At 40.2% G+C, this 12418-nt stretch overlaps 1 protein-coding gene across 2 annotated transcripts in view; it reads right to left on the reverse strand.

Annotated features, from left to right (window-relative positions):
• The window catches only part of LOC126368621 (protein singed), a 78828-nt gene that overhangs the window by 2593 nt on the left and 63817 nt on the right, over positions 1-12418 (reverse strand). For both annotated transcript variants that reach the window (XM_050012688.1, XM_050012689.1), the window contains exon 8: positions 513-669. In XM_050012688.1, coding sequence (XP_049868645.1) covers positions 513-669 — 157 coding nt within the window. The remainder of the gene's footprint in view (positions 1-512; positions 670-12418) is intronic.

Below are 12418 nucleotides of genomic sequence, written 5' to 3' on the forward strand. Positions count from 1 at the left end.
ATGGGAAACCCATTCATTTAATCAGAAGAGAGCACTTGCATCTAGTGTCAACATTCTAGATTGTCTATGTCTCAAGTCTCGCATTCTTAGTTGTATCTTCACCAGTTTGACCAGACATATACCTAATTGGCATTACCAGGACACTCCACGCCTCCTCCTATTGACTAAGGAAGGCCTAGCAGTGGTAAGTATACGTTGTCTAGCTATGAAATGTCCATGGGCATTAATTACTTGGCGGCCATGTTTGGCCGGAGGCGTATCAGGGAGGATATACATGCGTCGGTTAGTTTTTGGTAATTTGGAATCTTTGTGGAGACTCTCGAGGCTGAACATAACATATTTTCTCTATTCGGGCTTTGTCTCATTACTTCTTCACAAAACAGGTAGGTCTGACAGACCTCCAGAAGAAGTTCGTCCCCTTACATCTCTTTCTACTCATAAAAAATTGCACTTGTGTTTCAATCCTCTGAACTCCTACATTCTGGTAAATTCTTCCACACAACATCACGTACTTGTTGTCGCCGCTCGCCTGGATGCCGCCGCCGCACTCCAGGGTCCAGTAGCGGTCCTGCATGGTGCGGATGTACCAGCGCCGCGTGCCCCAGTCGAACTCCAGCTGGAACGTCTCGTGTGACGAGATCTCGTCCTGGTTTGCCGTCACGTCCACTCCTAGAACAACACAAAATAGCTACCTTAGTCCAGGTATAAGTAAGATGATTCCTGGGTACGATTAGCAGTCGGTCCTGGCTACTATTTACCTAAGCAAGTAAGCATGTCAGGGGACTTTGGCGGGACAATATTAACCCTGACACGGGGATCGGGAATCCAGGATCGGGGTCGGCCAATGATCTCACAACCTACACAAGAGCAGTATAGGATACTATAGACAAAATTAAATGAATATAATAAAGAATAATAACTACGTATAGAACGGACCCGCATTAGTTTTGAGATATATGTATTTACCTCACCCCTCAGGGACTTACTTTAGTCTATGACCGTAAGCCGTTAAAGAGTAAGGGAGCGCACGCAGACTGCCTGTCTGGCTCGCACTTACGCGTAAGGCGGCAAAAATATTTTTGTATGGAGTGTCCGGGTTGTGACCAAAGCACAATTTTAATAATTTTTATTTTAGTTACCAGCCCCTTGCTTCACTTTCGTACCAAATCTTTTGCCAACGTTTTATCTTAATAAAATACCTTATTTTAACATCTTTAAAAATGTTATCCGAAGTAACGGATAATAGGTTTCGGATCAGTAAATGCGCATATTACAATGATCTTACATTAAGCCGCGACGCATTCGAATGGTAATCGAATGCGAAATATTCGACGGCGCGGGCGCAGTGCGTGAGAAATATCAGTAAGTCTGCCACGTCACAATAACGCATTCTCTACGGATTTATACTTTCTAAGGCCTGTCTACGACTGTATACTTTCACGGTGCCTTGTATGATTTACTACATGAATTTTATTATTAAAGACAACACTAGCAGTCGAGAATAGTAATCACGAGCATAAGTATGTACTGTTACAAAGAGAATAATCGGTCGAAGCGACCGAATCGTTTTATCGACCGAAGGTTTAAATTTAGTACTTAAATACTTTACTACCATGTCGAATTCACTCTTATGTCAAATTGAACTGCAAGTCACAAACATCACAAGTCGCAAACATCTATTTTCCGACTGCAAAATACAGGGTGTTAGTCACGTCGTAACGCATACTGAAGGGGTTGATTCGGCCCATGATTCTGAAGTGATATCAAATGGATTTTCCGTCGCAAAATTCATGATTTTTGTGTTTTTTTTAATCATTTTAAATTCTGAAATTGTGTTTTGCTTTTGCAATTGAAAGTGCCACTTGATATTAACTCAGAATAATTAGCTGAATAATCTCACTCATTATTTGTTACGATATTACTTACACCCTTAACAAGTACGTATACGAGTATGTATGGGTCTTAGTGTAACAAATACTGAGAGAGCGGAAAATGCATGAAAATTTTAGTATTGTTTTTTAAATTATTTTCAATTCCATACTTTTGCGACCGAAACTTCCAGTTGTCATCCACTCAGAATCATGGTCTGAATCATCCCTTAGAGTATTCGGTCACTACATTTTTTTTTATTTGGGATAACAAACAGTTACATATTAAAATGTTACAAATTGTAATAGCTTAAAGCAAAATTTATCTTAACATGCAACCAACTACATTATCCACAGCTTATGTATACAGTTTATACATTTTTAGGATCTCGTTAAGATGCGTGCTGACAGTTATACGTAAAGTAACACCCTGTATATCTACTGCTAAACGACGATTCTAAGCAAATATATAAAGTCGAGTAACATGTACACCGCCCACGCAGACCTCCCCTCATCAGTCGCAGGGGGACGCAGATAGTAATTTCCGTTTCTTATGTGGTGCAACATATTATATACGTAAGGCAAAAAGCACTATCTATTATTTGTCCGTCAAGCACCGTTATTTACTAAACACTAAGATCGGCTATTTAACGGTCCTCTACAGTTCTCTGACAACAGAGAGCACGCAACGGATATGGGACAGTATGTACCTACTTATAGAAAATCCACGTAAGCACCTTGGGAAGATAAGAGTGATTTTTATGTATGTGTATATAGAACGGAGAAGTTCTCCTCTCCGCACCAATTCTTATTGGGCACCAAGCTAGATTGGAGCTAATCAGAAAGCTAATTCCCTATAAAATCACGTAGGTATATCACACTCCTCAAACAAAGTGGAATACAAAGCTCTAGTATTACAAGAACTAGTAAAATAGCTCAGAGTAGATAGATTGCTTGTATAGGTACATAGCTAGGTATAGCATATAGCTCGAGCACAGATCATTTGCTGCGCGAACGAGAGGCAACCGTGCGCGTCGCCATCTAATAGGGCTGACAATTGAAAGTATTGATGGAAACATAGATAACTCGCGCCTACTTCCCACCGATATAAGCAGAGACAATTTTCTTCGATCCTGACACATTTCTCTTGCTTCCTCCACATACTTCAATCGTTTCATACACGCACGCCGGTTCACAGTATATCGTACTAAACCTTTTCTATTTTTTTTTCTTTTTTTATCGATAGCAACACAGACAATAATCTAGCTAGCATTTTGTAAAACACATAAAACTACTTCATATTAAAACATAAAACATATGTTCAATATATTGTGTTGCGTGCCATAGTCATCGATTAATTTATTTATTGATAAAACGGACAAATGTAGTGTAATAATAAGTACACAACGTCCTTCTAGAAAAGCACGCATTAGGCAGCCCTGCGAGAGCCGCGCTCGATCGGGCGTCGACCGGCGCGGGCGCACGTCCCGGTCCCGCTATCACGGGCCTCCCTCTCTACTATCTCCTCACAGTTTATCGCCTCACTACCTCTAATGTATCACCTCTTTAAAGATCTATATCGTAAACTGATTTTAATAATTTGCACAAGAGATTTTTGTATTAAAAAAAAATGTACCTACATATTCATGGTAGTTTGTTGAGTCAAACTCATTATGTAAGTAACAGTGTACATTTTGACTATAATATTTTCCGACTAGCTTTACCACCAGCCCGGTAATGGGACAAAATTATGATAATTGTTAATGTAGATTCAGACAGTTGGCTCCACCATTATAGACGGCGATACGGCTCACCACCTATCACCTATCACCACCTATCAGAAAGCTCGGTGAGGTGTGGGTGGTCAGTCCGTGCTAATCTGCGACAAATGTACCTCTGATTAGCCCAATTTGGTATATAAGCGCGAGCTTATGGTGATGCAGAGTATGTCCAATATGGTACAGTAACGAGTCTAAATGCGGAAAACAGAGCCCACTAACATAACATAACATAACATGGTACAGTAACCTGTCTCTAAGCAGTAAACTTGCGACTGTATCTCTGATGGGGTAGGCAGTGGAGTATTGTACACCCACTATATTTAAGTAATAGGGGGCGCTGCGAGCGTATTTATAACGGTAATTTTATAAATAGGTAGGACTTAAGTCGCAGTCATCGCGATAACTAAGCAATGACGAATCACTTCTCCAGCAGATCTTTATCGCTAACTGACACTAACTGTAATTCATTCGCCTCACAGCTTGTCGCGTGCAATGATATATTTCTACCCTATTTGATAAAGCAGCGGTAATGGAGATATTTGTCCTAATTAATTGACGATATAATCGGGATGACGGGAGATAGACGGATTAAGAAAGCGTTGGGTTTGGTGTGCGTATTGGCAGTTACAAGTGACATTTTAATATCTGAAAAGAGCTTTTTAAATCCACCTGTGCCTGAGTGATGAAGTTAGAGTTGGCTGTGTGACGGAAAAAATGGATGGAGAGGTTCTCGCAATAACTTAGAGACAACTCGCTTCACATGTTTTATCTGAGAATAACTCAAAACTATCAATAGCTGGGTAGTTTCCTAAATCAAAGATAAATTGATTACTAAATAAAAACAAATCTAAAGATATCAAAAAACGTTTTCTTTTTTTTATTGCACCTATTTATGAATTTTAATAAAGAGAAATGTACCTACTTAATAATAAGTGCGACATTTTCTCACGTTTTTCTATGACGTCACATGTGGCTTTTTCATATAATTCTGTAGTAACATCGAGTTTTGGCGTGTAGTAAAAAGTAACTGATTTGACGGGTTGGAAGCAACCGTATTATCTATTCTGCTGTAGGCTGGTTCAGCAAAAAGCACGCATTGCGTCGGCCGCCGTCACCGCGCCTGCGGGCAGCCACATAATCAACTGTATGTTATCACACGATCGTCTCGCTGCATCGCACATCTACAAATTGCTATAGTTTTTGCATACACTATACACACCCCCTGTTGCCATGCGTTATACACGCTATAACTAGACGACCGTACAATAGACAAGTGTGCATTACCGCACGAATCAATTAGCAGGTATTTCTTGAACAACATGAATTTGCGGATACAACATACAGAGTTTTAATGACATCGTAACGAAAACTTTGTGGGACGATTCAGACCATGATTCTGAGTCGATATCAAGTGGAACTTTCCGTCGCAAAAGTATGGAATTTTGTAAAGGTTTTTCTATGACGTCACAGGTTGCTTTTTCATACATATTCCAAAGTAATTTCGTCTTTTGACGTTTAGTAAAAATTGACTGATTTGACTAGTTGGAGACTACCCTTATACCTTGTAAATGACAGAAGTATCATTATTGGCTATATTTGATTGCTTCTGCGCTGTTATGGGAGCAAATAAAAAACTTAGAACACGTTCAGCTGCTTGTCTTCCCGGCATGTCGTAAAATTCCACAGAGGGATTGTGTTCTCTAACATGATGGACTGATCCCTTATCACCATAAGGTTCATCATATCCAGCTTACGACATCGTATCAACAGTGGCTGCAAGTTGTCTTTGATTACTTGTGGCTCTGCCCACCCCGTTAGGGATTACGGGCGTGAGTTTATGTATGTATCAAGAGTTATGTAAGTTGTCTTTGATTACTTGTGGCTCTGTCCAACCCATTAGGGATTACCAGCGTGAGTTTATGTCTGTATCATTATTGGCTAGCATGTTTACAAAGGCAACTCTACAGTCGAGCTATTTTTAACGGGTATAACTGTACTTGTAAAAAAAACAACGTCCGTGCTATCGGCAAATTCATCGATGTCGTGCAACCGTAGCAGCGTCGGTCATTATCTAAATAAGGTGTAATAATTATCCACTTACATGTTGATGTGACGCTTCATTAGTTTTCATGAGGTTGTATACAATGATAAAGTATTATGTGGTACAACCGTGCGTGGTCGCACCTCCAGGGGCGAGGGCAACCTTGCATTACACCGAGTATTCATATGGATTATTCATTGCTCTATAAGAAGGAAAGTTATTGAATGTTTTCTACTGTAAGAAAATATATGAATAAGTCTAACGGACGTCGGAGAATGTTTCCACTACGATGGACTTATATAGAGCTAAACTGCTCATACGAAATTAAATATTTTTAATCTGAAGTATAGAACAAAGTATTTCAAGTGAAATCGCTAGTTGCAAGTCTCTAATAGGTACTTGAGTAACATTTTGATACGATGTTTTGGTGTTATATCAACTGAGAGTATAAAAAAGCCGGAGTCGGAGGTCTGATACCAAAAGTTACTACGTAAAACGCAGCCAAGTGTCGGTGCTGCCGAAAATGGTGGCGGAACTGGCCCGATAGAACCCATCCATCATCAGTCGAAGAAGATAAGGCACTTAAACAAGCAAAATTTTTGTTCAGAACCCAATTCGCCGTCGCCGGCAGATGGCGCATGAGAGCGTCGCTGGCGCAGGCATCCGTGCAGTAGAAACGGTAGAAAGCCTGCGCGTGTGCAATGCGAAGTTTTTTGCCGCAAGCCGCGCGCGCCGCGGCCGTCATTGATTTCTGATGTGGTCACTCGGAGATTGACAAGTGGGGAAATGCGTTAGGCAAATTCTTATGATCGATATGGATTTTACTGCTATTCTAATGGAAATATTGCCACGTACATAATAACGGAGTAGGTAGGTATGAATAGTTAGATAACATACCTAAAGTAGTATAGTTAGTAAGTAGCAGTGCAGGGGCCTTAGTCAACTTAGAAACGATTATGACAATCGACAGTAAATGTGATAAAAATATATGAGATTGACACGTGACACTTTCTGTCACTTACATACTTATATTTTTATCAGTCACTGTCGCTTTTCTAAATCTTTCTTCAGGCTAGCCATACGCCAATAACAAATCTTGAGAGTGATCTTAGTCTTGAAAAACCTCGTTTGCAACTTGGCTAACCCCATGTAGTAAGTACAGTTAGTAGTTTACAAAAGGCATTTGAACCGAAAACCGTAACTCATTTGCCATAAATTAATTATAATGTTTTATCGATACACAAAGGAATGGGTAATAAATTGTTGGAACAATAAAAACCTTAATCACCAGGTGCTGTTACGGTTTGAAGTTACAACTCTACCCTACACTACCGGCTATGCTTCCTTCATAAGCAGCAGTGAACAGAATAGTGCAATTTGCGAGATTTGTCTTAACATGGATATGCCTCCCAAATCTTGAATCTCGTAACACAATATTCCCTTCACAGGTTGGAAGGTCAGACAGGCAGTCGCTTCTGTAAAAAACCGGACCTGCCAAATCGTCAGGTAAGGTAAGCGGACCCTGTGAAACACGGGATAATGCTAGGTGATGATTAAACATTTATTTTTACTTTGAGAATTTCTTTAGTAGTTTGTATGTTACGCATTTGTATTGTTTTTTTTTTCACGCTGTTATTTAATTTAATTATGCAGTTTTATCTTATCTTTGGATGAACAAATTTTCACTTTTATAATATTAGTAGGACTGTACTTATGATATCTCAAACAGTTTTCAGTTATTTAATACGAGTAAAAGATAATATTGTAATGTAAAGTAATCTCGCAATCTCGAAAATCTCGTGGCCATGTCCATATTAACCACAACATCAGGGTTATTGGCCCCAAATGGCACTACCTATCCCGATCACTGTTCATAAGCTATTACATTCTGTATTTGCCTTTAGGAAATCTGGTATTTCGATTAGTATTGTTCAACGGGTTTGTAATTGTAGCCTGTGTTGTTTCTTCCGCAGTACATACATCCCACTTGCGTCAGACAGAGTACTGCGGGGCGGAAGGCGAGAGGGAAACCACTGCCCTATTTTTCCCTAAAAAGTAGCATGGAGAGTTAGGAGAATGCTACACCGACAATAGCGTGGCTTTAAGCCGAGATTTCCAGACACAATAGTTAAACAATGGGTTTTGGATTTTAAAAGAACATTCGGTCTTACGACTTTTTTCCACCGGTGTATAAGCAGAGCCTATGGAATTACATTTGCTTCGATCTTGATATTCTCTTATTTCCTCCATATCCATCAATCGTTTCACGCGCGCCGGTTCAGAGTAGATCGTACTCCAAAAAGCTATTTAGAACCCTAGTCAAATGAGATACATTTTTCTAAACAAAAATTTTCTATTGAAACAGTGAGCTCGACCATTATAGACGGCTATACGGTTCACCACCTATCACGTTGGTCTAACAGAAAGCTCGGTGACGTGTGGGTACTTAGTTCATCTTGCGATGGATGTACCTCTGACTACCCCAATTGGGATATAGTCGTGAGCTGTTTTTGATTCTTCCACAATATAGACAGTATGTTTGATCAGCCCTCGTGGCCTGGCAACTGCGGCGTGAATTCTATCAAGAGCTTCGCCCATCAAACGCATTGAATGCTTCTACGGCAGCAGGTATGAATAACTTCCGGCAAATGATGGCGGGTGATCACGTGAGGCGCAGGCGCAACACGCGATTGAAGCTGTCTGCGTGATCGATTTGACAGCACCAGGTTATAAACAGTAAGCTTCATCAACACAAGTTACTTGGCTGTTTTAGGCCCGCTATTGTTATGATTGTGAAGTTATTTAAAAAAGAAATAGTTGGCAATTTCCTGTATTTCCCTTACACTTAACACACACACACACACACACACTTATTAACAAGATATTTATAAAGAAAAACCTAACACTAAAATGAGAAAGAGTGGCCTTTTCTCTCCAGACAGAAAAGTATGACTTGATGACTACCTACTTCATGACTTCCCCCCTCTTCATGTTTTGCTTCAAAATACCAATTAATTCCGCTCAGTTAACTTCAACTCCCGTCAGAAAAACACTATGACTTTATTATTTATGAAAATGTAACCATTATTTACACTTCACAAAGCGCCTGAGCAATTGCAGTACAATATATATTTTTAAATAACATTACCTACAGACACAACAATACTCCTTTGACACCTACTGATAGCGAGTATCAAATGAGTTTCGGTTTCTCTCTCTCTCTATTTAAGAGCTACATTATGAAACAAATAAAAGAGAAGGTGCAGGTCGTGTCGTATCGGGAGGTGAAGGTTTTGGCGGGAAGAAGATAGGAATGGCGGTTACTCCACCGACAAGAGCGGAGTTTCGGTTTAAAGATACTTTATTCTCAAAGAAGACATGAAAAGAGTTTAGAGCAGGGGGCTAAAAAGCCACATCGAAGCAATTCATCTTTTGCGCATTTAAAAGTAAGTGCGCAATGCAAACTAATGTCAAATTGCAATATTGCTTTTTTAGATGAATTGCTTCGATGTGGCCTTTTTAACCCCCCAGATCTGTAAAAAAAAATAAAAAAATAAAGTATATTAGAGTTGATTTTTGAAAAATATAATGTCCATATATGTATTTTTAGCTGTTTGCTAACGAATTTATTAATTCCACTACACAACCCACACGATAAGAAGAAGTGTATTCTAAGTAAGGTATTCTAATTTACATCCAAGACAACAGAACCCACTTTAGTCTTAAATAGCACTAAGTACCCATTATTTTGGTTCTGTGTCCTTAAAAAGCCGTACAGCAATAAACTAAGTTGGCCATAAGAGCGTTTTAGGTATATTGGTCGCCCACCGCACGCTATATGGCCAGACTGCCTATTGCCTATTGTTTGTTTATTTCGTATTAGCTTTCTGCCCGTGATTTTTTTCCGTCCCCTTAGGGGGTGATTTGGGGGATAAAAACCTTCCTATCTTCCACAGGTCTCAAACTATCTCGATACCCATTCATCATTCATCTAAATCTGTTCAGTGGTTTAAGCGTGAAAGGGTAACAGACAGACAGAGTTACTGTCGCATTTATAATAAGTATTAGTATGGTAAGCGAGCTTCAAGTTAGGTAAGCGAGCCCTGTGAAAACGGGATAACATTAGGCAAATAGCTTTTGCAATGTCCGAATCACAAAATGGACACCCTATATCATATAAAAATGTGATTCAAAAAACGGAAAAGTTATAAGCGTCTAGACAATAAAACATGCGAGTCTATGCTTCAAGAAAAAAGTAATCCAAACGCACCACATCACCCTGTACAGTAACGATGTGACTGCCAGCCCTCTTCAGATACGAGTACTTGAAGCTAGGACGCGTGACTGCATATAATGCACGCTTGCTTACTTGAGTACTGCGCTGAGATCACGATAGACAGAGATTATGTCCCCCAACGTGAAGGACTTGGGCGGAGTAAGAAAAAATAGAATTCCTCGTGTTCATCTGTCCAGGAATTTCATCCTCTCCATCCGATGTATATAAATATAACATAGCATCACGCCTATATCCCTGCAGGTGAGGCAGAGGTGTATAGTATATACGTACGGTCACGAGTACTAATATGTATATTGTATACACTTTGAAACCATGTCATATTAACTTTTATCATCATCATCAGCCGTATGACGCCCACTGCTGGGCATAGGCCTCCCCCAAGGATCTCCACGACGATCGGTCCTGCGCTGCCCGCAACTAACTAACTAACTATTAACTTTTATACATATTAAAATATAAAATAAATATACTTACCGTTCTGATCATGTCGTCTCATTGAGCAATAACCGGGAATCCGATTGCAGTGACCTACAACAATGGCGAGCAAGAATGCGCCCGTGAAGCCTCACAATTACAACCCACCTAACTCTACCACAGCACCACTGGACTTAGAGAAGTTAAACAGGGACGTAATCAGAAACTTACAGCCTTCTTACAAAAAATACTTTAATCTTCTATCGTGTGGGTTGTGAGGTGGATTGCCAACCGGCCCCTGACTTTAATCACTTCAGTAAGTAGTAACCGGGACCAACGGCTTAACGTGCCTTCCGAAGCACGGATCATCTTACTTTCGGACAATCAGGTGTGGTCCCTGATTTGGTTAGGACATTACAGGCTGATCACCTGATTGTCCGAAAGTAAGATGATCCGTGCTTCAGAAGGCACGTTAAACGTGCCTTCCGAAGCACTTGTAATGTCCTAACCAAACTAGGGATCACGAAGTGATTTTTGTGATATTTCCCCACCGGGATTCAAACCCGGGACCTCCGGGTCGTGAGCCCAACGCTCAACCACTGCACCACAGAGGCCGTTAATACTTTAATAACATTGCCACACTCCTGTATCCCCGTAGCGGTAGGTAGAGGTGTATAGTGTATAGTATATACACGTCACTCTAAGCTAGCTATGTTTAAGTCATGGGACTTGGACATGGGCAAAAATACTTCTCCCTCAAATAGCAATCCTTACCTCACAATACACACTAGAGAAGAATATCATGAAATGACATGCTTGGTATTCGATTGTTATTTATCTTTTTACTTTGTTTGAACAAATTAATAACACTGAATACACATCTGCTCTCTACACTTCTGATATTTGCAACTTGCACAATATTGCAGAGTCAGTTGCATTGTTCCCCGCGGTGTCGTAATTCAGTTTTGTTCAAGTTTATGTCTCCAATCTTGTTCACAACCTATGTGTAAGCAATGTGATGTGACCAACCAGAAGCGCCGGGATTCATTCCCAGTTGTGTTTGATGCAAATTAGAATACGGACGTTTCTCAACTACATTGGGTCTGAGTATTTTTCCGTGAACCCACTGTGGAGCAGCGTGGTGGAGTATGCTCTGTACCCCTTCATATAAGTAAGACAAAGCTTCTGCCCAGCGGTGGGATGGGATGAGATTGCTGTTTATGTTTTTTTATTTTAAATTCTTTATTTAAAGAGCTTTGTCACTTATGACTATGTCGGTCTATACAGTTAACAAGTATTTATAGGGATGGCACGGATTTGAAGCTAACTATATTTTTGGTAATTGATATCACGTGGTTTCTAGGGTACCCGTGACCGTTTAATGGCAATAGGCTCGCCCCCTACTACACGGGACTATACCTATATTTAATTGTTTATACGCCTACCCCTTTTGGGATACAGGCGAGAAACTATGCTGTATTATGTGATCCTCGAATCGCAAACTACTTAATGTTTTCTGATTAACTTACTATTTGTAAACAAGTTTTACTGCCGTGTTACGCCGTATCGTTCGATTACATTCATACGACTCATGACCAATAAAACGACTAGAGAATGTCGTTACACAATGAAAGAGAAATAACAGAAAATAACAACTGATTCTCCATTCCAAATGATCACTGTAGGTCCGTGGTTCACCGGTTTGATTCTTAAACGGAGAGCGCTGGTCGGATCCCGAAACCAGACCTACACCAATGCGTTATTCACTAACACAGTTGGCTCGACCATTATAGACGGCACGGCACACCCCCTATCACGTTGGTCTAACAGAAAGCTCGGTGAGGTGTGGGTACTTAGTTCGCCTTGCGATGGATGGGATATAGGATATAGGATCTTCTTGTATCGTGTGGGTTGTGAGGTCAATTACCAACCCCATCAACCCTGGCATGATATAGTCGTGAGCTTACGTTATGTGCCTCTATAAAATCACTTCCTAATAAAGAAAACAAATTTCAAG

This window comes from Pectinophora gossypiella, chromosome 8 (assembly GCF_024362695.1).
Source record: "Pectinophora gossypiella chromosome 8, ilPecGoss1.1, whole genome shotgun sequence".
NCBI lineage: Eukaryota > Metazoa > Arthropoda > Insecta > Lepidoptera > Gelechiidae > Pectinophora > Pectinophora gossypiella.